The 27950-nt window shown below is 38.7% G+C and overlaps 1 protein-coding gene across 2 annotated transcripts in view; it reads right to left on the bottom strand.

The window, feature by feature from the left end:
• RFX4 (regulatory factor X4) overlaps window positions 1-27950 on the bottom strand; it is a 690122-nt gene that overhangs the window by 42042 nt on the left and 620130 nt on the right. For both annotated transcript variants that reach the window (XM_044088142.1, XM_044088143.1), the window contains one exon: window positions 13910-14048. In XM_044088142.1, the coding sequence (XP_043944077.1) occupies window positions 13910-14048 (139 nt within the window). The remainder of the gene's footprint in view (window positions 1-13909; window positions 14049-27950) is intronic.

Here is a 27950-nt window from a genome sequence, read left to right as displayed (position 1 = left end):
AGAGGAGAAAGCTATTACATGATAGAACAAAATCCATAAAAGGGAAGTCACCCCTGATCATTATTAGTAAAAAAATACGAGCACTCATAAAATCAACTAAGGCCAATTTTGAGAGAAAAATTGCCATGGATTCAAAGGACAATCATAAGGCCTTTTTCAGCTATGTTAGGAACCTGGGTGAAACTCCCAGATATGCTCAGAATTAGTCCAAAATGATACAAAAATCACTGAACCCACAGACATTGCCAACATGCTGGCAGACAGGTTCAGTGCAAACTTCACCCCCCTCTCCCCCCCGAAAGGAGAGGTAACTATCCCAGCGGAGTGTAGCCTCCCAGACATCTCAAATGCACAGGTGAAAGCTGCTCTCTCTAAAGCTAAAAACACAGCATCAATGGGACTGGATGGTGTCCCCGGCTGTGTGCTACGCGAGCTAAATGAGGAATTAAACCCGCACATAAGGCAGCTATTTAATCTGAGCCTTACCACAGGATACGTGCCCAAGGAGTGGCGTACGGCAACTGTGGTCCCACTCCACAAAGGCGGTGCCTCTACGGACCCTGGTAATTACCGCCCCATAAGCTTAACAAGTCTAGTCTGCAAAGCTATGGAGAGGATCATAATGGAGCTCATAAACAAAGATATAGGGGACTTGCAGACATTGGACCCGACCCAGTTTGGCTTCGTCAAGGGAAGATCATGCCTTTTGAACTTGGTCGACTTCTTTGAAACAGTCACCAAGGCCATTGATGAGGGAAAGGCAGTCCATACAGCCTACCTTAACCTTGCAAAGGCTTTCGACACAATACCCCACTCGGGTATTGTAGAAAAACTTACCAGCTTAAATGTAAACCCATATGTCACAAGATGGGTTGCAAACTGGCTTAAGGACAGAACCCACAGGGTTAGAGTTGCTGGCGCTATGTCAGACTCCAAGCCGGTCACAAGTGGTGCCCCACAGGGCTCGGTCCTTGGCCCCCTATTGTTCGGCATCTACTTCTCAGAAGTACAGGCCAACATGGGAGGACTTTGGCTGACAAAGTTTGCAGATGACTGCAAACTGGGCCATAGTGGAAAGTGCATCGGACACGGATATCCTTCAGAAGGGACTCATGGAAACAGATAGCTGGTGCCAGAGCCATGGCCTGAAGTTAAATGCCAAAAAATGTATAGTCATACCCTTCGGGAAAAACAAGGTAACCCCAAGCTACCATATAGGTGGCAATCCACTAAGCACAGAAGAGGTTATCAGGGACCTGGGGACCCAGGTTGACAGTGGCCTTTCTTTTGACACTCACGTTGCTAAAGTCGTTAGAAAGACCTTCTACATTGCCCACCTGATCATGAAGGGATTCACATCCAGATCTAGTGAGGTCATTGTTCCCCTGTACTCTTCACGTATCAGACCAATGATCGAGTACAATGCCCCATTCGGGATGTATCTCACCCGACATCTGCAGCAATTGGAGAGACCCCAAAAGTTCCTCACCAAAAGGATAAAGGAACTCCAAAATCTGTCATATGCTGCCAGATTGAAGAAACTCCAGCTCTATTCAGTCGCATACTGTCTGCTCAGAGGTGACATGTGCCTGACATACAAGGCCATGTCCAACCCGGAATTAATGGACATTCTCCACCTCAAAAAATCCAAATCCACCAAAACCACTAGAACAAGCGACTTAAACCTTAGCACGGATATAAATAGGACATGCTGGAGGGCTAGATTTATCACTCAGAGACTCCCTATGCTGTGGAATAAAATCCCGGTTCATGTGAGGCAGAGCACCTCGCTGGCTCTGTTCAAGAGAAATCTTGACCTGTGGATGGGAGATCGTAGGTTTACCCCGGGAATCATCTCTGTGTCACTGCTGGACAGAGGCACAACAAACTAATGGGCACAGTATTTTTTCATATAAGGGGTGGCGTAAGCCACAAAAATTTGGGCTAGGCTTATAAATGCCTTAGGGCAGATGGCCTAGTATAAACCTATGAACCTATGAACAAACAAACAAATAAATAGGAAAGAAATTGACTCAGGAAGGTCAAAGACATTGCACACACTAATTATAGAAAAATATCTATGGCCTTTTCAAACTGTATAATATAATATCGATTATTAGTGAATATTTTTTAATTCTCTACATATTTTATCTGAATTAATTTAAATTTCGATGAACAATAGATCCATCTCCCCAAACATATTTATTTATTGGTTTGCTTGTTTATTTATTTATCTGTGTACTCAAACTTTGATTTCCTGAGGTAAATCCTGTTTGTTTTTCTCTTATAGTTTACAATGATCAAGTTCATATTAACATTTTTGTTCATCTGATGACCTGACCAATACATTTGATGTTCCTTCATTATACAGAAACTAGGGCTCTGTTTAGTATAGTACAAACAAGTACCAGTGATATTCCAATTCTGTTGGTATATCATCCAATGTTAGGCAAGTAAGAATTCATATGAATTAGGATACAAGAGCATTAATCGTATTCCATTTCTTCCACCGCTCCTCTCCTGCTTCTTAATGCACTTATGAAACACTAATCTGAAGCCATTTATTTATTTATATGAACAGGTTAACTATGGTGAACTACTGATTATGTAGGCCTTAGTCCAGGAAATACAAATCAGTAGGAAGCACAGTGTTTAACAATTACAGAATGAATAAAGTTGGAAAATACAATAGTTAAACAATAATATGTACAATATATGAAGTAAAAAAGTTTCTCAAGTACAGTATGAACAATACATCTTAAACAGACAAATATACATTATAAGCATGATGTATAGTAAAAGCTAATCACTGAAGGCATATAAGTAACATTACAGCTACTAATATTCTTCTTCCATAGTCAAAACGAGCAAAGTCACACACAGACCTGAGACAGCTAACAACAAACTACACCTGCCATGCTTGTTGATTGCAGTTTGTAGACAGACAGGTCCCACTCTTTTTTAAGGGGATGCCTTGAGTGATATTTATAGTGACTAGATTAAAATTTAGCCAGGATACTGATGAGACTTTATTATTGTTTGTTTGAAGGTGGATGGGGGTGGGATTTCATGAGTTGCTGGGAGGCTGACTTAACTTAATATTTATATTAGGGAGAGTGTACTTAATGAAACAAGCTAATAACAAGAATGTTCTAACACAGGCTTTTTTGTTAATGGTCAAGCACCTACCTTTTCAGGATACATTTTAATGACATACTGGTTGTTAATAAGTATATCATATACTTCTGTTCTTGTTTAGCTTTCTAAACTTTATACTGTTTGTATTGTTTTATTACTTTATTAAGTTTAACAAATAAAAGTTGATGCATTGTTTGACTGAAGGTGAAAAGAATGTATTCACAAGCAAGCTGAGGAACCCCCTTCAGCTACTCTTTGATAAAGTTCTGTCTGAGAAAAAGATTGCGGAAAAGAATAGGTTCATAGGTTGGTACTAGGCTATCTGCCCGAAGGCATTTATAAGCCTAGCCAGACTGTGTTGGCTTTCCCCGCTCCCTTAGATTAGTTCCCTGTGCCTCTGTCCAGCTGAGCCACTGAAGTGATCCCCGGGGTAAACTTTCTGTTTCCCATCCACTCATCAAGGTTTCTTTTGAAGAGTGTTAGTGAGGAGCTCTGCCTAATGTAGATTGGGATCTTGTTCTAAATCATGGGAAGTCTCTGGGACAGGAATCTATCCCTCCAGCACGTCATATTTATTGTTGTGGTGAGGTTTAGATCTCTAGAGCGTGTGGCTCGAGGGGATAAGGTTTTCTTTAGGTGGAGCGTGTCCCTCAATTCTGGGTTGGACATGGCCTTGTAAGTGTTGAACCAAGTGAAACTGCAGTGCATGTGAACACACAACCTGTTATTGAAGACAATCAAAGCAGCAATCTATAAACCACAAAGTCTGAGATGGATAAAGCCACAGTTCTAAGAATTTGTCAAGCAGGGACAAAGTGGGAGTCCCAGGCGTATTGCAATTGGGAAGAAGCAGTGACAGTCAAAGAGCTTTTCAAGTTAGTGGAGTTTAGTTACGGAAGCAAAGACAGTAAGATAGAGTAAATGAACTAGAGTACTAGGATCCCATACTTTTCATCCTGCAGAATGCCTTGAGGGATATGTTGCAATAATATGGTGTACCAGACCCACTGCTACATACATTCTGGTTACTGCATTTAAGGAGCAAGTGTTATTTCCACTGGCACAAAGATAAATAATTCCTGGATTTATGGCTGATTGCTATCTGTATTGTTAAATACAGTTAGTTGATAAAGTTTTGTGAGAGCAACAAATGTGCTACCTTCAAACATTAGTAATGGCTATGCTATTTATGATAGTTATTTATTTTATTATTTTATTTTACATTTGGTTACCGGGAAAGTCCAACTGGACACAAGTCCTTTTTCAGTGGAGGCCCGGGGAGAAATGCTCCACAAATAAAAGACATACAACATAAGTATAATAGAGTACAATTTCACAGGTACATAAGCATGACATTTCACCATTTACATCATTTCCAGAAACAGAAACAGAATACTTTACATAAAACATCCAAACTGTTACCGGTAGTCATCTTTAACACGTGTAATTAGGTGAGTTCAGACACACTGTTCTATCTGAAGGGTGAAACTGCATATGTATTGCTGTTATGCTGGGTTAGGATACACTATACTGTTAGAGGGGTGACACGCAAGTTAGTATAGTTAAAATGGCAAATAGTAAGGGTGCTTTAGTTCAAATACAGAGAATATTCTGGGGTTTAAGCTTAAGACAAGGATGAATTGTAGAAAGGAAGAGGAAGAGTTTCAGGCTGAAGGGAAGAGAACTGCCTGAAAGGAAGGTAGGAGAGGTAACCTGTGATAGTTTTTACATGTTACAACATTTCAGAACTGGTTGAAGTAATAGTCAAGACCGAAACTGCATTTTCTGCTCTTCTTTTTACTTTGCTTTTGTAACAGTGTGGCACACAGGGAAAGTGCCACAACGCACACTCACAGAAGTAAAATGATTTTTGGAGCATCTCACAACACCACCCTTGTTTACTAGGCAGTGTTAATTAAGCACTAGGTTATACCTTTCATTAAATCAGATTTACTGATCAGTAAATTTTAGTTGATAAATGTCCATTGCTGTTTCTTTTTTTAATGTTCTGCATACACAAAAATATAACAGCAGACCCTGAAATGAACAGACTGTGGGGGTATGTTAATATAGACTATGGATAGTGCTGTTAATAAGCTGATTTATATCTCTACCTGTGTACAGACAGGCTTTGAACTATAATTATTTTATATAAGTTTTGTCTGTGCAGTACAATACAGGAGGTAACTCAACAGGGCCATTCACAGATTTTTCAGTTATCTCTTGTGAATATGGTTCCCAAAAGCGAGGACCCCCCCCCCCCTTTAAAGTGTGTGTACCATTTCACGAAGGTGGCTTTTATTGTGCCATACTCTGTTGTCATTTGGAGCTTCTGTGATGAAATGTTTTAGTTTCTTCCATTTTTGTTCAACAGTTCATTAATTTTCTTCTCATGGTTTAAGACTCTAAAATACCATACAAGGTGAAGTGGTAGAAGCTGTGACTTCTGTGGTCAAGATACATTTTTATAGGTGCAAATCGTGGATCTATGTGAAGTTAGTGTTCTCTTGTACCTGAGTTAAGAATAGTGTAGTCTGCTATCAGTCATTTATCAGCATCTTTTTTATACTGCCTACATGTTTCAAGATTTTTTTCAATGACAGGCTTTATGTATCATATATATTTTTCAATAAATCCATTGCTTTTTGTGAAACAGACAGAGCTCATAACATGTTTGATTCCCAGGGAGGTGAGAATAAAGTGAACACAAGTGCTGGAAAGGCCTACATGGGTGGACTAAAGTGGTATGGTTCTTATTCATCCACTAAAAGAACAAACTAGTGATACAATGGATAATACATAAAAATAATAATAACTCGAGGGATGGTATGTTGAGCTATTTTATTAACATAATAGAACACTAAAATAACACAAGCTTTCACAAGTCTTTCTTCAGTCTCTAAGTACAATTGAACTGCAGAATGATACAGAGAATAGAAAGATTCAAGTGAGACAGTAGCTATGATTTGGGAGGCCATGTAGCACGTAAGGCATGAGGAAATGGTGGAAGATGTATGAGTGCTGGAAGGTGCTAAATAAGGTTTAGTTAGGTAACCATGACATGAACGAGTAAAAGCAATACATAAGTAGATAAGCATAGGAAGCAGGTGCTGGTTGCCACAGAATCTGAAGCATAGTAAAGCATAGTGAATTCATTTTATACTATAATTTAATAAATAATCCAATCCTTTATGAACCCCTTTTAGTTATGACCCAGGCCACAAGTGCAATTGCAAATGAAATAAATACAAATGGCTTAGAGAAGCTAACCGACCAGTATATCTCTGGGAGATTGAAGAAACCAGAGTGCATGGGAAAAACCCATACAGACACTTGTTGGAGATCAGACCCAAACTAGTACATAAATGCTTTCATTGGAGTAAGCTAGACTGATATACAGTCAGTGGCTTAAGAACTAGCACACTTGCCTTTGGTATTAGAAGATCAGAAGGCTGCTGGTTCAATTCTGACCTCAGATGACTGGATTAGTTTCCATTACTGACCATGCAATGCAGCATTACAGGGAGCTGCACTCCTGAGTGTACTGTCCTGCAGATGACATGTTAAACAAAAGGTCCCATCTTCTTGAATTGATGGTAACTGAGGTGGATATAAAAGATCCCATGGCACTTATTAAAAAGTGTAGAAATTCCCCAGTGCCTAATCAAATTTCTTGTAATCTGTATGTATACCACCATGGGTCTCCTCCTGAAAAGAGGCTACTTGCCTACTGGGACTAACCTGGTTAACAAAGAAACAAAAAAAACCCCCCTCAGGAACATTTTGGCTACCAAGCTGCCCATGAGGATCACATAGTTAGAAGTGCGAGGTTATGTGAACCCCCAGATGATTGATTTTTTTGTTTTGGTGAATAAGAAAGCATGATAGGAAGAAAAATGATTTACAGAATTAGAGTTTGTTAAATCTACTCTTAACAAAAAATGTTTCAACAAAGTTTGTATACACTGAAGAACCTCACAAAAGAATTATATCATACACTAAGGTTCCACAGTCTCAGAGTAGGTTTTATTTAGTTGGATGGTCTCCCCCACATGACAGATCAGAGGCTAACACCTACTTAGAAGATCCTTCAGAGTATGCAAAATTGAGCAAATCACTTATTTTTCAATACTGTAGTTTCATGAAATTGTGTTATGGCAGCCTCTAGTGGAATCCAAATGTGCTACTGTAATCTAGTAACTAGTTAAGTTAGCATGACTGCTTTAGTGTGTAAGTATGGTTAAGGGCTGTATTTGGTCAACAGACATACTAAGTGCTTCGGTATTTTGGCCAGTTGCTAAACATAGGATTTAACCACAGTGCTATCAGTAATAAATAATTTTGGTTAATCAATGGGAAACTGAAACGAAGGATGGAATGAAAGTCTTCCCACTGTAGTGGAAACATACAATCTGATGTTGTTAATCTTCATTCATTCCTTACTGATGGATGACGGTGTCGGCCTTATAACAAGCTTGTGCCAGCCACAAAACTGTCGAGCTAAGCTTTTACCCACAATCCCTTCTCCCAGTTACCTCAAATCTTATTTGCCTCATTGCCGTAAAGCCGTGTCAAGCCAGGTCTCAGCTAAGTACTTTGAAAATTTTCAAATTACTTGTTGTATTCTCTGATATTTTTTCTTCTCTATTTTATCATTCTCTTAGTCACTCTCTCACTGTTGTTTGTTATTATTGTTACTGGTTTTCTTACTGCTCTAGGTAGTCTTTAATACCATCATTGGTATAGGCCCTTTCTCCTCTCTACCCTTGTGGCAACTATCTTCAAATACCATTGTTGGTATTTTCGTTCTCCCTTCTTTCTTTCTTTGTTTCTTTAAAAAAAAATCCTTTCTAAAAACCTGTATGGTTGTTGTTTTAATGTGATAGTTGGTTAATTTCTTTAGCATCATGTCGGAAAAGAAGAGAGCTTCTGGTTTAAAACAATGTGACAAGTGTGGCCGCAAAATGCCAAATTCAGACACCCATGACTCTTGTGTCTATTGTCTGGGTGTTCCTCACCTGTCTCTTCAACCTCCTTGTTCTATCTGTAAAGGGTTTAGCTCCCGAACCTTAACAAATGAAAAAACAAATTAATCTTGAAGGGTCTCCTTAAGACACCCTTCTCAGAGGCTATTTCTAGGTCGGAGGGCTCATTCCCTCCCAGTACAGAACAGAGAAAGAGACCACACTGGGTTCCTTTATCACCTTTTGGTGACAAAAAGCAGTAACCTAGACAAAAAAATCCCAAAATTGACTGCTTCAACATCAGGAACAAAATTGACTTCCATGGCACTGTCTGTTATGGTACCGACCATGGCGCTGTCCTCAAAATTTGCATCTTCAGGGCCAGCCATGGCACCGAATGTGCCTACAGCACTGATCATACTGAAACTTGCTTTTTCTGCTTCGGTTCTGCCATCACTTACTTTAACCCCAGAACCGTCTATGATTGTGGCACCCAGCTTGCCTCTATTATCTGCTCCAGGAGTATCTGTACCTAACACACCTTCCACAAATGTCTCCACCGAGACTTCAGTGCCAATGGACCATATAGCTCGGACCCGATATTCACCCATGGTGGATCCCTTCCTCAGGCAGCAATTCAGCAGTTTCTTGGAATGACCTGACTCCCCATCGAGGATATCGACATGATCGACCAGGATCCTCTCAGAATTGGATGTGGTGCATCTTGTGGATCAGCTGCTGATGGCAAGGGGGATTACAACACCTTACAAAACTCCTCTACCTTCAGGAGTTGGGGGGGGGGTCTTTCTCCATGGACTCCAGCATATTTTTCTTTGACCTTGGTGCAGATATGGATGCCCCTGGAACCAACACCCTTATCAGTAACCATTGCTTTTGTTCCATTGGTGGACTTCACCATGGTTCCAGAGCCAACCCTGTGGCCTTCAGTTCAGTCGGAATTGAGCCTCTCTCAGGACCGTGACTGGACTGTAGGCACTGTGGTCCCTAGCATGGCACCGATTTTTCCCACAGTGCTGTCTATGTTCTCGGGAGTCCTCACAGTACCTAGTCCTCTTGACACTCTGTCCTTGAGAGCTGGCCCATTGCAGTGGGGTGTGACCCCAGTTCCAAGGTTGTCCTTCTTGGTTCCAGGATTCCATCCCTCTCTCAGGATCGTGACTGGGCTGTAGGCACTGTGGTTCCTAGCATGGCACCGATTTTTCCCACAGTGCTGTCTATGTTCTTGGGAGTCCTCATAGTACCTAGTCCTCTTGACACTCTGTCCTTGAGAGCTGGCCCGTTGGAGAGGGGTGTGACCCCAGTTCCAAGGTTGTCCTTCTCGGTTCTGGGCTTCCATCCGTCTTTGGGCAGGCCGGCTTTCCAGGCAATCGAGAGGGCCCTTTCCTCCACAGGCAAACCATCAGCGTCGGAGTTACGTCCTCCCTCTGAGCTGCAGCTGACACAAGCCACCATTTTGGGACATCAAGCAGAGGAGCCTCAAGATACCCTACCGCAGGGTGCCCTTTCTTCAGAGTCCTCTTCTGAAGCCCCCGCTGATTAGGTACCATGCAAGAGGACATGCAAGATGAAGCATGTGTACTCCACTGAGGATTCTCTCACCGAAGACATGGGCTACAATGCAGGGGGGGGGGTCCCCATGGTCACCCCCTGAAGATGTCTCTTTTGGAGACATCCTTGAGATACTGAAACAGAGGGGTGACTGGAAGCCCACCAACCCCTTCTCCGAGGAAGTTATTAGGCCAACTCAGTTCTGAGGATGGAACCGTTACCCATCAGTAATGAATGAATGAAGATGAACAACACAGATGGAATGTTATGGTAAGAACATAACTTCTTTTTTCATTTGCTACCATATTTAGCTGATAAATAAATTAACAGCCACAGCACAGCTATAGCTCTATTATCCTTTACAGACACCATGAACAAGGCCAGAGATGCAGGATGCTATACAGCCTCAGTTTTTCTTGATCTCTCCAAGGCCTTTGACACAGTGCCTCACCCCTTACTATTGAACAAACTGTCTAACTTAGGCTTCTCAGATAACACAGTAAAATGGTTTCAGAGCTACCTCAAGGATCATACACAAGCAGTGAAATGATCCAATGAACTGTCACCCTTTCTGCATAACCCTACTGGAGTCCCTCAAGGCTCCATCCTCGGACCCCTAATCCTCAACATTTTCACAAACAACCTTCACACTGTCTCTCACCCTGGAAGCCTCATTCAAAATGCTGATGATTTCATCATAATCTCTACTGCTCAATCACTACCAGAACTACTTTCAAAAACTCAACAGTCCTTTACTGCTGTCAAATCCTGGCTAAGAAATGCCCAACTCTTTCTTAATCCAAAGAAGACTAAACTAGTACTCCTTCACCCCATAAACACCTCCCCTGTCACCGATCATTTCAACATCCTTGCATCTGACATCACTGTTATAGAAATAGTGCAGGAAACCAAACGTCTAGGAGTTATCATTGACACTAAACTTTCATTCGATCCACATATACAGCAAAATGTAAAGAAAACTTGTCAAAAACTGGGACTGTTATATAGAAGCAAACATTTCTTTACTGCACCAACCAAAACTACCCTTGCAAAAACATTTTTACTTCTCTCCCTTCTTTACGGTGCTCCAATCCTAACTAACTTACAAACATCTACCCTAACCAAGATGGAACAGTGCTACAACAAATTTGGAAAGTTTCCCACAAACTCTAAATATCACACACTCCACTGTAAACCACTACTAGAACTAAACTGGCTTGACCTCCCCAATCAACTTGCCTTTATTCAGCTATCCACCTTGCACAACCTTATTTTCAAGCCTACTGCCTACCCTGCACTAGCCAATCTAGCCACACCTTACATACCAAATTGATCCCTACAATCAGAAGACAAAAATCTCTTGGGTATCTCAAAATCTACAAGAAAACCAGGTCACGCTCTGTATTCATACTTTGTCTCTGTAATATGGAATTCACTGCCTCTAGCTACCAGGACTATGTTTGGCCTAACCCATTTCAAAGCCTCTTTAAAAAATCATCTCAAAAATACATGGCTCTGCTCCATCATAAAGCCTGCCTAATATTCATCCCTTCCTCTTCTTCCTCATTAGCCTCATCCTCCTCTTCTGGGACATTTCACTCCCTCATAGTCTGCAAGATCCTAAGGGTCTCTTAACTCTTTCTCTGTTTCTAAACCATATCCTTAAGATACTGCTCAGACTGTAATGCCTCTATTCTTCTTAACTCTCTCACTATCTTTCTGCATCACTAATTTTGAGCTATTATTTTCCTAACTGAAACCAGCATTCTATTTTTTTCATGTACTATAACAGTCAATGTCATACAATGCACTACCTACAACTATTTTTGGACACTATCTACTCATAGGCTATGTATATGGTGAGAGTGACTATTATTGTCTATAATGTTTTAACTCTAATGGAATTATCTAGATGTGTAGTATATATTGTAATATCTTATAACATAGTTTATGTTCTTTCAGCTTATTTTTGTATAGTATTTCTAATGTCATTTGTATTGTATTATACTGTATTTGTATTGTACTGTATATGGAGCTTTTCTCCCTGGGCTTCTGCTGAAAACGGGTTTTGTAGACCCAGTCAGATCATTCCAGTAAACAAATGTCAAATAAATAAAACAAAATACATAAACAGGTTTAGAATTTCTTCTGCGTGTACAGATATTTATGGTGGTGCTTTACTTGTTCTAGGCATCTTTAATCAGTATATCTATTGTGCACATGAGCACAATTAAATGCATATTTGCTATTTTAAATTACATTGAATCTCTTGATTTCTCAGTATTATGGAATGAGTCATATCTAAACTAGTTGACTGGGAAAAATCCAACTGGGTAAAAACTATTTTCAGTGGAGGCCTGGGGAGACAAGCTCCTCATTTAAGTTCGCATCTATATTAAGTAATCGAACTTTTAAAAGTTCGAACGTCATATGGTCGACACCATATGACTGAATTTTTAAAAGTTCAAAAATGTAATAAAAAAAAAATAACCCAAAGAAAAAAACTACCTCAACGGTTTTAAGCAGGGGGGCAAGCCACCCTGCACCCCCCCCCTCTTTCAATATACCAACTCCGAGATCACACAACAGTGCAGAAAAGTGAAATCTTCCCATTCCGCACTGTGCAGAGAGCTCCGTTGAAATGTTCGAACTTTTAAAAAGTTCGATCATATGGTGTCGACCATATGACGTTTGAGCTTTTAAAAGTTCGACAACGTGATATAGACCCTTTAAGTTACATATGATGCATATTTATAATTGCAGTGTAAGACATCTGTACATGAGCTTATTTACATGATTTTTAAATATTCATACAAGAACTCGGCATCTTACCATAAAAAACAAGGGAGAAATAACATATATTGGCTAATTATTGAATAGAAAAATAAAATGCAATAATAGCTAATGTATTTATAGCATGGTGATTGCAGGGAAAAGATCAAACCGGGGTGTTTTTAGCTTAGTAATAATTTACATTCAGACAAGTAGTAATGTAGCTTAAAATTGATTATACTAGAGATTTGAAAGGAGAAATTATAGAAATGAGAGGGAGGATAAATAGACATAGGAGGAATAGTAGTTTATGGTGCGATGTGAGAGAAGCAGGAAGAGGAAAAGTTCAGGAAATGAGTGCAGTATGCGGAGGAGCAATAAGGTACAAGAGATTGGGAAGCAAAGTTTCTGCAAGAGTTGGAGAAAAGTAATCTGAGTAAAGCTTGCCAGGTGAGCAGAAAGAACAGAGCCATCTTTGACGTAGGTGCTGTTTAAGCAAAGCTTTGAAATTGTTTGTTTTCTATCTTTTTTAACTATGTGAGTATTTCATTCCAGAGTTCTGACACATAATGGGAGTAGAATGTCTTACTGATACATAGTAAGAGTTTATTGCTTGAGTAAAGGTCTCTAGTGGGTGAGGAATACAGATTTTTGTAATATTGGACATTTGTCTTTAGAGTACAGTAGGTTATGGTCAATAATATGTTGTGAGTATGTCAACTGATTTAGCACTTCATGCCAGTTTAATTGTTTAATGCAAGGCAGTGGTATGTTTTATAAGGTTGGTTGCTTGCAAATTTAGCTATTTTGTAGTAGCAGGAGGCTAGTTTAGTTTGATATGTAGTGTTGATATTTGTAAGAATAAGGGAATTTTATCACAGAGAAGGAAAGAGGTATGTCGCCTCTTAGGTAATGCTTGCTTGGTCTGTCAGGTAGTGTTTGGTCCTGTACAGTGCATGACTACACCTGACTTCCTGTCCATTGGGCAAATGTTTCTGACTTCTTTATTACTCTTACTTGCATTGCAATTTCCATGTAAAGTATCAATTCAGTGGAATATCCCTTTAGATGTCATCTTATTTTGAAGGTAGTACACCTGAATGTAATGTTACTGCCAAGTTTTATCACACAAGTGAAGGTATATTCCATAAAACGTATAACTATATACGCAGTATAGTCTCAGTTTACATTGAACCTCCTCACCCCCACCCCAGATCTTGTACAGTTTGCAAAATGCATTTGTCATTTTATATATAAAAGACAGACTATTTTATTGCAGCATTACCAATATCTACATATATTCCAGAAACATGATAAAATATTGTGTTCTATAGAGCAAAAAAACAATAAACATTTAATAGAAATGTGAGTGGGGGTGGAATGTTCAGACTTCAGTATCTCATATGTACATCAGGAACAACTTTATGTAACTTATGTGATTTGTAACAGCAAGGAAGAAAACTGACCTGTGAAGAGCTCCTGTGATAAGCTGGGTAATGAAGGGGTGTGGAGATGCCCGTGTCATGTGACAGTGCTGTATACTGGGTCTGCATTGGATGATGGTGCTGATTGCTGTAGCCACTGTAGTTGTATCCTCCTGTGTACCTGGAATAACAGAGTAAATCTGGTCAAACTTCTTGGCACATTGTACATTTAGCCATTAGCTGTTTCATCAGGAGTCTACTATGATACCATATTACAGCAGCACTCAATCTGTGGCTAGGTGTTAGATTCCAGGACAGCCGTTCAAGGAAACATAACATGCAGACTTACATAGCTATTTTAAAATGAGAAAATACAATTTCATTTACCAGTAAAAGCATTGCATTATGAAATGACCATTCAGCATTGTATAATTTCTGTTTTTAAACAACCTCACTAGAACATATGTTCTTAATAGCAACCTGAACATCTTTTTGAAACTCAAGTCCAAAACAACTCCTAAGTCCTTATAGTCACATACTTCTAGAATATGTTTCCTATTAAAGCTTATTTCTATATGATTGTTGTTTTTACAGCAGCTTTTTTTTTGTTATGAAAAACGTTTGTTTTTGATAGCCTGTTGGGACACATCTGACACAGTTAATTCATCAGCTTGCATGATAGTCCAAACTTCATTTTGTATAGTAAAGACAACAGTGTCTGTCCTAAAGAGAAAACGGCCAGTGACTGAAACCTGTATTCCTATAAAAAGGGACTGATGGGTTAGTAATTTGTCTCTGTGCGAACTTCATGTATTGAAATGCTTCCTGACATTGCTGGAATAACTGCTTGTTGACGTTGGCTGATACACTTCATATCTAATCTTACTTGGCCTTTTGACCTCCCAGGTCACTCTGAATTTACAAGCTTAAGTATTCATATTCCTAAAGACCAGTGTGGTCCATCCCAGTGGCCACTACCCATGGGTCACACAGAAAAGAAAATTACACTAAAGGTAGGTAATGTTTCTCAACTACTCAGTGGAAGCAAAATGAAAGGTGATTTTAGTGTCATGCAATTTAGCATACTATATTCATTTTATGCAGTGTTTTGTTATCTGGAACAGATAGGCCTGACTTTTAAGTAATATGCTGCACATTCATGTGCCACACACACTAATGTGTACCACTACTGCATCTGTTCTACAACTGATATGGTCTCTTAGTGCATTGACCTTATCCACATTTAGCAGTCGAGTCAGTTCTGGATCAGTTTAGTCATTCTGGATATTTTTATTCTCCTATGTTGACTGCCCAGTGTTAATCAAATCATGACTTTAGTTTCTCAGATATTGCTATAAACGCAGTCATATGTTCACAGGTGCACAATAACTAATTAGGTAGAAAAGCTCCTCTCTGCCATACATGATTCTTTCCCCATCTCCTAGATTTCTTAGTGGTTTGACAGGTAATAGTGGGTCAAAAGAATTATAGTGGGTTTGAACTTTGCTCTATACCAAGAAAAATTGTAATAGACAGTAATCAGAATATGTAGAGATTTTTTGTTATTTAAATAGGTTTTAGCAAATGTTATCAAGTGACTTTTTTACCTAAACATAAACCATAGCACTCAATTCACTGTAAAACAAGATTTCTAAGTAATACCCAAACCGCTACTGTGTCATCGTTGTTGATTTTTTTTCTAATCTACTCTGTACTGACTCTAAAATGAAAATAATATATTTTTATAACCATTCACAAAACATAGTAAAACTATCAATACAGATAACAAGTTAAATTATGTTACTGCTCACCTCACCTAGCTCTATTTTATATACAATGTGAAATAAGAATGCCATACAATACACTAGGCTCACATAGTATTCATCATACTGATTACTGCTGCAGTAGCCTTAGCTATATGGGTTACATCCTGCCAAGGATATAGCCGCCAGCCAGCTTCCAAAGCTTCAGGGCTCCTTCCACATGCACAAAGTGTCTGGCAGCTTGAGATGAGCTGACTAAAAGACAAGTCTGGGTGCCAAGCCATTTAGCTTTACTGCCACTGAAGAGTTCTAAGGCTTTCGAGGATCAACGGTTAGGTTGGTGCTTTTCCTTTGCTAGGCAGATAAGTTCCCTCTGGGGAAAAAAAACTTCCATTTTCTAAATATTGTTTGTGTTTTATCACTTTCCTCTTCAGGAAAATTATTTTAAAGCTAAGAGTTTTTGAATTTTAATTGATTATCATGAGACTGTACCGTACTTTTAAACGGGAGTGATCTTTTTTCCTGTCAGTTTAAAAGTTGTGTAAAGTAACTGAAAAACATTTTATGTGTATAATTTATGTTTATTTCACATTTTTGGAACTGGCAAAGTGTTTTAAAATGCTTTTTACTGTGTTTTCTTTGTAAAAAAGTGAATTTTTAAGACCTGTAGTTTTTTTACTGGAGTTTAAAAAATGAACAAGCACAGGAATCTGTCTAGTTCCAACTCACCAACACAAGCGTTGAGGAAAAAATAAAAAACAGAAAAAATAGTCTTAAAACTTCGTTGATGAGCTCAGTTTCCAAAAATCACGAAACCCAGGTAGTGTTCCAAAGAAGCAAGCCTTTATTCATCATAGATAAGTGATCCTCAGTAACAAAAAAACAGAAATAATTTACGATGTCAAACATATCAGCTTTTATATACTTAGAACTAGGTGTCGAAAATATATCTATTGTAATTTTAAACCAGCCTATTCTAGGCAAACAACATAAACAGGGTTATAAAAGTGCATTTAAGAACAGCAAGTACCCCACCCCACAACTATATATATATATATATATATATATATATATATATATATATATATATATATATATATATATATATATATATATATATATATATAAATATATATATAAATATATACATTATATATATATATATATATATATATATATATATATTTATATGCGTATTTGTGTAATACTATCTAATAAGCATTCATCCATATGTATTAATGTGCATAAAACTAAGTTATTTACAGCTCAGAAAAAAATGTCAGTGCTTTGCAGTTGAGAGAAAAAAAAGAAAAAACACCTGTCATGACAGTTTTCATGTTTACAGCACACCCCCCCCCAAAAAAATGTTTATACAATGAAAACCAGTATAAAAACACACACAAAAAGCAAAAAACAGTGAATGAAGTAAACTAGTAATGTGTAAAAGGGTGCAGGTGTATGCATGAACGTGCGTTAGTATGCTAAATGGGGGAATTAAACCTAAACTTTTTGGTAATAGCGGCATAAAAAATTTGTATATTGAATCGACCGTTTAGATCTCTGGTGTGATGCAAGAGTGTCTTCTTTTTCTACTTTTTCTTTCGGCTGTTCCCATTAAGGGTCACCATAGCAGATCATCTGTTTCCATTTCTTCCTGTACTCTGCATCTTGCTGTGTCACATCAACCACCTGCGTGTCTTCTCTCACCACATTCATAAATCTTATCTTAGGCCTTCCTCCTTTCATCTTACCTGGCAACTTCATCCTTAGCATCCTTTTCCCAATATACCCAGCATCCCTCTTCAGCACATGTCCAAATCAATGCAATCTCGCCTCTCTGGCTTTGTCTCCAAACCGTCCAACCTGGGCTGACCCTCTAATATACTTATTCCTAATCCTGTCTACCCTCGTCACACTCAGTGCAAATCTTAACATCTTTAAATCTGCCACATCCAGCTCTGACTCCTGCCTTTTTTTCAATGCCATTGTCTCCAACCTATATTACATAGCTGGTCTCATTACCCTCTTGTAGACCTTCCCTTTCACTCTTACTGGTACTCGTTTGTCACAAATCACTCCTGACACTCTTCTCCATGCACTCCACAGTGCCTGTACTCTCTTCTTCACCTCTCTTCCATACTCGCCATTACTCTGAACTGTTGATCCCAAGTATTCAAACTCAGTGTACTAAATCTAATCAAATCAGAACTGAGGTTAAAGTAACTAAATATATATATATATATATATATATATATATATATATATATATATATATATATACATTTTGCCCATCATTGTTATTATTTTTAGTATGATTTATGCCTTTAGTACATAAAAATATTTCCTCACAAATTCCCTAAAAAAATCTTTACAGATTGTGTGGCAGCTTACTTATATTCAACAGACTCTTAATAGAGTAATAGTAGCTAAGTCCTAGTTTTTTTAATGCATTTAATTTCAACTGCCAGCATAATTATTTTTTCTCTAAAACACCTGTGATGCCCCTTATTTTTTAGTATGATTTATACCTTTAGTACATAAAAATATTTTCTCACAAATTCCCTAAAAAAATCTTTACAGATTGTGTGGCAGCTTACTTATATTCAACAGACTCTTAATAGAGTAATAGTAGCCAAGTCCTAGTTTTTTGAATGCATTTAATTTCAACTGCCAGCATAATTCTTTTTTCTCCAAAACACCTGTGATGCCCCTGCACTGGTCCAGTAATCAAGGATCCTCAATCCACACCACTAGCACCAGTGAGGGACATACACAATGGGAGGATGACAAGTACACACACAGTAAAGTACAATTTCCCTTAAGAGCACACAGAGATCACAGTCAGTCTGGGGCTGCTTTCTCCCTCTTTCTCCAGATTCCCAATAAGACTCCATACTGGCACAGCTATAGGATTAAGATTTCAGCTGATGGGTCAAGCCAAGACCTCCAGCACCCTCTCTGTCCAACCAGTGTTTCCTGTCCCTACCAAAGTAGCTGATAAACACACACACACACACACACACACACACACACACACACACACACACACACACACACACACACACACACACACACACACTTTGATATTTGATTTATACACAAATAAAAAACAAATATACTGTGTAATGTTACTATTATCCAATTGATAAGTGTGCCCGAGACTAAGGCTATTTAGAAGTGGCCTGTACAGTGTCACCAAATACATATGCAAGTACTCTAAGAGCTTAAGTATCTATAAACAAACCAGCCACAATTAAAAGGTTTAAATATATTTAATAATAAATAATAAAAGAACAAGACAATACTCAATCAACACAGTAACTGCAGAGTTCAGAATCACAGGAAATATTTTAAAACAGTATTGCAGAACAGTCTCAAATAAATACAGAAAACAGCTAAACTAATCTTTACTATATTACTATCTATATCTAAGAGAGATTACTGTACTCTAGACTTACTTACAGACAATATGCAGGCAGAAGTGCTGAATGGATCTTTCTAGGTCCAAGACAAGATACAAAATACCCAGTATCTCTATCTGAGAGAGTTCTTAAATTAATATCACATATTACTGCTGGGTTAGCCTGGATGACATCACTCTTTGTCACCTGCCTTCAGTTTCCAGGCTAACAGAAACTAAGAATTTTATTATCTCTGTGTGGGTGGTACATATCGGTCAGATGTGCAGCTGCTAGGAAGCAATAAAACACTTTACATTTTAAATCTAGTATTTAAAACTACTTTCAAGACAACATAAAAACGTCTGGCTCTAGACATTGTGTCTGCTTACTGAGAGATAACGCAATCATAAAATACTTTACTTTTCAACTTATTTTCTTGAAGTTTTGCAAGTTATCTCTGTATGTTCCAGCTTTTACTATTAAAACATACATTTGCACAGGTATATAGTTTATATACATTTCTGTTCTTTTCCAGTAGGGTACACTGTGGTTACATTCTTGAAGCTCAGTACATAACATACAGTTCAACACACACTTCTGCACCAGTAGTTTAATATACACATAACATATAGTTCTCTTATATTTGTAAGACAAGCATATGAATCATATTAATATTCAGAAATGACATATGATTATTTACAAATTTCCACATAGCTGGGCTGTCAGTGTCACAACACCATTGACGTCCTCGTCAAGCTCATCCATCCCCAGACAGTCCAGAATGATAAATTTAAAACCAGAATGTCTAGGATGTTCTAACAAGTGTTTGGATAAGGCATTCCTCTGGCATTTACGTCTAATGTCAGAAAGATGACCTGAAACCCTCCTTTTCAGTTTATTCAACTGGAATTTGCTGAATGTCTACCCTGGAAAAGAGGCACCATTTTTTGGCTTGACCATGTAACAGACTAACAGTCCTACAGTTGTCCCTTCTTCTAGTCACAAAAAGAAAAAAGTTAAGCAAACAACCTTTGGCTAACAATTTGCCTCAGCTGCAGATAGATGACTTTGCTGTGGCCATTTGTTGTACCTCAGATCACTCATCTTCTATGGCAGATACCTCTGGTGTAGCACCTACATAGTTTTTATACACTATTCCCAAACCCAAACCTGCCCCAGCAGCTGTAGCTTTACTTGATCCCACTACACAGTTCCAGTCCTACTCTTTCTCATAAGGATGGGGGAAATTATTGCTAACTATGGAAAAAAAGTGTATACTTCTATACCTTTGATTCTGAGAATTTTTAATTGTCAGGTCATATGTTAGAGTTTGTTCTGAGTAATTGTGAAGATACGTGGAATGTTTTATCTGCAGTTGATTTTTGTGAGAAAAAATCTTCTTTAAATAATGTAGTTTCTTCCATTTATTTATTTATTTATTGCCATTGGATTACCAGGAATTTCTGAATGGGTAGAGCCCATTTTCAGGGGAGGCCCAGGGAGAAAAGCACCAGATTATTACAAAACATTTTAAACTTCAATAATAAAACAAAAACATTTGCTATTTAAATAATTATAACAAATTAGACACAATATAAAAACATTGATTTAATATCAATACAAGGTATATGGCAATCGTTTAATATTTAGAGAAACTTTAGACAGTTGGCAGAGAAAGCAAAAGTAAGGAAAGTAGGAATTCCAATATAAGGCGAGGGAAAAACAGGCTTATGGTATATTTAGAGAGAAAGTGAGGAAAGAGAATTAGATAGCACTAAGGAACTAAGTGAAGAAAGGAGAGTAAGGAAATATAAGGAATGAAAATGTACTTGTTCACATTTAGGGATATAGTTTATCCTGGATTTGAACAAGAACAGAGCCAGATTTTAGCTAGGAAGTCTTTCAGAGTGGTTTTGGGAAAAATAAGAAAAAACACACGTAGCAAAGGTAGTAGATTCTTTACTTCACCACAATATTATCTGGTACCTCGGCCTCTTGCCTTCAAGATTTTGGGAAAAACCCAGTTCCCACTAATTACCACATTGATGGGAGCCCACTGAGCACTGAAGGCTTTATAAGAGATCTAGGAACACAGGTTGACAGCAACCTCTCTTTCAACCACCACATTGTAACTATGGGGTCAGAAAGTCCTTCTATGTGGCACATCTCATTACCAAAGGCTTTGCATCCAGGAACAAAGAGCTCATCATCTCTCTCTAATCTTCCCTCATTAGGCCAATCATCAAGTATAATGCCCCATTTGGCATGTTCTTCAGTAGACACATGCAACAGCTGGAAAGGCCACAAAAGTATCTCATGAAGAGGATCCCAGGCCTTAAACACATGTCCTACATGGACAGACTCAAGAAAACCTCTGTCTCTTATCATCTACTAAGAGGTGATCTCTGCTTGACTTACAAACCCATGTCTGACCCAGCTCTGTTAGAAATGCTATATCTAAAGAAATCCCAATCCCTCCACACCACATGCTCCAGAGACCTCAACCTCATTACCACAATCAACAGAACATGCTGGTGGGACAGGTTCATAAACCAGAGACTGCCCGTGCTCTGGAATAGACTTCCTATACATGTCAAGCAGAGCACCTCACTGGCCCTCTTCTAGAGAAATCTTGATGAGTGGATGGGGCACTGGGTACTAACATCAGGTGGCTAGATGCCAGCCACTTCTATGGGGTAGGCTTGTAAAGACTTCAGGGCCATTAGCCTAGTACACACCAATGAACCTATGGGAGGAAGGGTATAGACCTGATGGATACAGTTAAGGAGTTCCAGGCCTAAGCAACCTTGTATGAGTACAGACAACACCCAGAAAATTTCCTAGACTTTCATACATAGAGGAGTTTTTGGTCACTGGATCAGAATGACCAGCTGGGAACATAATTGTGTAGAATGTGTTTAGTGCTGTACAGGCAGATGGATACTGGATAATTTTATAGGTGGTAAGAATTGTATATATGTAGTTGATGTGGCAGTTCTAACCAGTTTAGGTTTTTCAGTACTATAAAGTGGTGGGTTCTGAAAGGGGTGCATGCTGCATATTTAGCAACTTTGTTATAGCACTGTCCAAGTTTTAATTTTTGTAAAGCATGGAGGTTAGTAAGGATGAGAGCACCATAAAGAAGACTGGGGAGGAGATAAGTAGTGACAAGTGTAGCTTTAGTGGCATCACTGAGAAAGGTTTTAGCTCTGCGAAGCATCCCTAGTTTTTGATGAGGTTTTCTTTTGCAATTTTGTATATGCAGGTCAAATGCCAGATTATAATCCACTATCACGCCAAAACGTTTGCTATAAGAAGTGACGTCAGTTGTTGAGAGGACTTTAAATTTAGTTTTTTTCATAAGAAAGGGATTTGGGGGAAAAAGTAGTAGTTTGTTCTTTTTTGGGTAGAGCAGGAGGCTTTTGGGTTGAACTAGGGTCGATGGTGGAGACCTGATTGTCTGCTGGATGTATGCTGATTCTGGTTTTTGATTTTTGTTTTTTTGTTGGGTTGATGGAACTGGATTGAGATTTGCTGGTGTGGAATGGAGCTTCAGTTGGCCAGGACTCTGTGTTGTGTGTATATATATATATATATATATATATATAATGTGTGTGTGTGTTGAAATGGTTCTATGTTATGTGCATCCATGAGCTTGAAGATATGTAATTTCATTCAGCTGTGCACTTTGTGGTTGTATGGTCTGAATGAAAATAAAGTTTTACTTGAATACTTGAAATTATAAGTTATAAAGCATTGTTTCAGTGGCTGCTGAAGCTTCCTGAGTAATTTTTGTAAGTGTACCATGTTGTCAGATATGTAAATGAGAGTGTAATCATCTGAGTATTGTATTAGGGTGGCCTGTTGTGTGGAAGTATAGAGGGTGTTGGTGAAAATGTTAAAGAGGAGGGGACCAAGGATAGAGCCTTGTGGTATACTATTGGTGACTGGGACGTAAGGAGAGAGTGTGGAATGCCATTTTACTGACTGATACCTATTGGACAGGTAGCTTTTGAACCACAGAAGGGTGGGATGAAACAGATCTAGTGATGACATTTGAAGTAGACGTTTGCTGTGACAAACTACGTTGAAGACTTTAGACAAGTCTGGAAATAAGGAAGAGACTAATTTGTCATTATCTCTAGCTTTACCGACAGTATCTATACAGGTTAGAAGGTCGGTGCTAGTACTATGGGAAGGATAGAAGCCATGTTGTCTAGGGGATAGGAATTCTTCCTGCAGGCAATAGTCTAGCAATTGCTTTTGAATACATTTTTCAAGTATTTTGGCAAGGGGAGATATGATTGCTATCAGTCTAAAGTTATTAATGTCTGTTGAATTTCCTTCTTTGTGCAGAGGGGTAATGTGTGACTTTTTGTGACGTTTTCCAGAGAGGGAATAAGGGATTCCTGGACTGACCTATTTATAAGGATTAACAAAACAGTCCAGAAACAAACCTGTTAGCAGCTGAAGGTGTTCCATGAAAGAAAAGGCAATACAGTGAATAAATCACAGACGAACCACCATGGACATCCAAAAAGTCTTAAAATCCTTTATTAAAATGAACCCTCGATAAAAAGGAAATATTCGTAGCAAAATCCTTGTGGAAAAATATAAAAACTCAAAAAGGTGCACAATTCAGGATGGACAAGTGCTTTCAGGATTTCCCTTCCTCAGATCCTGTTACAACTGAAAAAAAATTTCCATTTAATGAAACAGGACTAGTACCTGCTCTAACAGAGCAGTATTTATTTTGAAAGCAAATGCACACCTAATGGAGTGATGTTTTAACTTACCACGAAGTTTTTCCACTGACTGGATCCTAGGGAGGGTGTAACTTTACAATCATGTCCTGATAGAAGGTGTCAGCTTGTGTGAATTTCTTGATTGGTTAAGCCTTCCTTAAATGGAACATTTTTTTTTCAGTTGCAACAGGATCTGAGGAAAGGATTTTAGGAGTTTTTGGATGTCCATGGTGGTTTGTCCGTGATTTAGTCACTGTATTTATAAGGACTGAGACAGAATAGGCAATGCTACTGACTGCTATTCTTAGCTACTTACCTATTGCACTGGTCACTATGACTCTCTTGATACTTTTTCCAGGACTATGGCCATTGGTAGTGCTTTGAGGAAGTTTACATGGCTACATTCTTAGCACCTCTCAGATGATGTTAAAAATGAGAGTTTAAATTCCCCTTCACATAGAGATTAAGTATCTGGCCTCACTGCTACATAAGTGAGAAAAAGTGTGATGAAAGGCATAAGCTAATCCAAGGAATCTCGAAGAAGTTTCAGCCCTCCTTTTCCAGATTTTCTAAGACATTCTCTAACTCCTCATGCGGTTTTGGCAAAAAGCAGAATAAGCAGTCTCAACCAAATACAGGTAGATAGACTTTTAAGAAGAAATGGTAAGGGGGTTGTAAAAAGAAGTCTAGAATCTCCTAAAACCAAGGAAAGTCTAACAAGTCTGAATGATTTTTCAAAAGACCTTGTGATCCCTTCCACCCTGGCCCTTTTTTTCTTCCAGAAAGTCTGAATCTCCATTTTCTCTTTGGCAGTAGAGAGTTTCAGACAAATGGGTTCCGAAGATGATTTGTCGAGGTTACAGATGGCAGTGGGAGGAAACTCCTCCTTTCCAGGGGATCATTTCTTATCCTCCAGATCAAACTTATTTGTTCCACTGGTTCTTCTTCACATGTTGTTCCAAGGAGTGATAGCACCAGTTCCTCCTTCCCATGTGGGAAGGATGTTTATTCAAGGATGTTCTTAGTGCCAAAGAATGAAAGAAAATGCTTGGAGACCAATTCTGGATGTTTCTTTCCTAAAACCCTTTATGATAGTGCCCAAATTCAAAATTATGTCACTTCACAACCTGTTACGTCTTTTTCCTCTTTCAAGTTTCCTGGTAACACAAGACCTGACAACACTTACCACCACCTCCCTATTCATATAGACTTCAGATGTTTATTAAGGTTTTTCACATATGGATTACATTATCAGTTCTCTGCCTTACCCTTTGGACTATCCACTGCACCAAGAGTGCTCAACAACTGTCTACTTCCAGTTACAGTTCAATGCAGGCTATAATGTATCCACATTTTTGAAATATTTAGATGCTTTGCTTATCTTTGTAGAGTCTTTTTCAAAGTGTCAGGAATCTCTTTCTCTCTTGGGTGAGAAATCTCATACACAAGTTGGGATTCCAAAAGTATATTCAAAAGTCTTTCTGGCTTCCTTCATACAGAGTTGTGTTCCTTGGATTTCAACTAGATACTTCAGTTCTAAGCGCTTTTCTTCCACAGGAAAAAAAATAGATCTATATCTAGATCTATTTCTAAAGGTTTTCCACCCAAATGTTGGTCACTGAGAAGGAATACCTCAGGAATTTGGGTCTCATATCTTCTATGATTTTCATGACACCCCTGGCAAGACTCCACATGAGAAAGATGCAATGGTATCTGAAGTATTTTTGGTCCCAGCACCAGCACCATTTGTTTTTCAAATCCCAGTGCAGGGCTTTGTCAGAAGAGAAATCATTTGGTGGACACAACAGATACCCTTAAATCTAGGTATCCCCTTCTCCTTCCATGCTCAAAAGCAAGCAATCACCACAAATGCCTTGGAGATTACTTTGTGAGCAAAGAAGAACAACATCAGGTGGGATAAAAGTGTAGGGTGTCTGAGATACCAAGGACAGACACAAGCACATAAATATCAGAGAGATACTTGCCTTGATCAAGGCACTCAACTGTCCGAATCATCTTTGGTCCCTGGGACCTCTTCAAGATATTACATCAATACCACAGTCATGTGGTACATCAACAAGTGGGGAACCAGGTCATACCCCCCTAGCCATCTTAGCTTGGGATATAGCTTCACAGTGCAATCTCAATTTACAGGCATCCTACATTCCATCAGAGCAAAACATTGTGTAGACAAGCTGAGCAGGACCAGAGCAGACCCTCATGAATGGAAACTAGATCAGGGATCTTCCAAGATTTGATCCATCGGTGGGGAGTTCCTGAAGTAGACCTCGTCTCTGAACAATCAACTGGCAAAGCTCTGTTCCAGGACACAATGCAAGAAGGCCTAGAAGAGAGATGCCTTTTCCTTTCCTTGAACAGGAATGCTCCTGTATGATTTTCTACCATTTCTACTAATATCCATGGTACTTCTGAGGATTCAGAAAGAATCCCTAAGATCATTGTGGTGACTCCCTGATGGCCCAGGCAACCATGGTTCTCCTTTCTTTTAGAAATTGCCAGAGACAATTACAAGATTCCTGACAGAATGTATCCATTCGCACAAGAACAGGGGTGGTTAATACCCCCTGACATCAATCATCTTCAGCTCACTGACAGGGTGATAGGTCTTAATTCCTTTCTGGCACCTGTATAATGAGAATGTTCAGCAGGTACTAATGGATGCAAGAAAGCCTGCTACCAAATCTCTCAACCTCTTAAAGTAAAAAGTCTGGAGAAAGCCAAAAATAGGGACACTTTTTAAAGACTGCTCTCACAAACATTGAAAAGTTGATAGACTGACAGGTTTTACATTAGCATGAATTTACTGAAGGATATGAAGTCTGAAACTCAAATGTCTGCCATTATTTTCTTACTTCAGTCCCCAATGACTTGCCAGTGACTTGCCAGAAAACTACAATTTTATGAGAAACAAGTAAAAAATATGAGGCAAATATCTGGACCTTTTGTGAAAATCTGGACAGTTGAGAGGTATGCCCGCTAATAGGAAATCATACATTAAGAAATTGAAAATGTTTTCTAGCTGGTGCCTGCAACATAACCAGCACCCATTCAGGGCTAGCTGCTCTCTGGTTTTACAATATTTTGGTGAGTTACTATCCTATGGCCTTTATATTACTCTATAATGGTTCATTTATTGACCATGCCAGCATGTCTGCCCATGAATCCTTCTTTTTCAATGCAGTCTCATGTCAAAGTATTTTTTCAAAGTGGTTTTGCACAAATGGCCTCCAAGTAAACCAGTGGTCCCTCCTTGGCATCTTAATTTTGTGTTAGAGAAACTAACACTTACTCCATTTCAATCAGCTAATCTAGCTGACTTGAGGTTCTTTACATGGTAAACAGTTTTATTGCTTTCTGTGACCTCTGCAAGAAGAGTATCATCTTAAGCTCTTATGGTGAGTCAACTTTAACTCATTTTGCATAGGGAAAGGGTTTCTTTAATGTGGTATCCGAGTTTACTTTAAGCCAAACTATCCACCTTCCCATTTTCTTTTCTGAACCTAAAAATGAGGGAGAAAGGACATTCCATACCTTGGATGCCCAAAGAAAAGTCAGGTACTATCTCGATAGATCTAATTCTTTTAGATCTTGGGATCAATTATTCATTAGTTGTGAAGATAAGATGGGATAACCTGTGTCAAAACAGACTATTTCTAAGTGGTTGTCTAAAGCTATTACCTTTTGTTATACTCACTGTAACAAAAAAAGGCAGGGTCAAGGTCCACTCTATCAGTCCCTTGGCTTCATCTATGGCTTTTTGAAATTGATGGATTCTAGAAGTATTTTAAAGCTGCTGCTTGGTCCTCTGTACATACTTTTACAAAGGACTATAAACTTTATTCCTTCTCTATGTCCAGGTCAGGCTTTGGTAAGACCATTCTTCAGGGGCTTTTGGACTCTTCAACTTCCATCTCCCAAATGTAGTATGCTAGGGTAATCCATCTATATAAGTAAGGCTACTACAGCAGTGATCAGTATGATGAACATATTACAGTTGTGTAAGTAAATTTACCATAACAGTAGAAGTTCAAATGATCAGTGTTGCAGTAGCCGTTCCCTCCCTCCATCCTCTTTGTTTTTGGTGTGTTTTTTTATGCCAGGGTGTGGACATTTATTTTTTGTTGTTTTCAGCATTGTCTTTTCAAGGCTCAGC

Source organism: Protopterus annectens, chromosome 11.part0 (genome assembly GCF_019279795.1).
Source record: "Protopterus annectens isolate FY-2018-M chromosome 11.part0, PAN1.0, whole genome shotgun sequence".
Classification (NCBI taxonomy): domain Eukaryota; kingdom Metazoa; phylum Chordata; order Ceratodontiformes; family Protopteridae; genus Protopterus; species Protopterus annectens.
The sequence above is the reverse complement of the archived record's forward strand: the minus strand, read 5'-3'. Positions and strand labels throughout refer to the sequence as shown.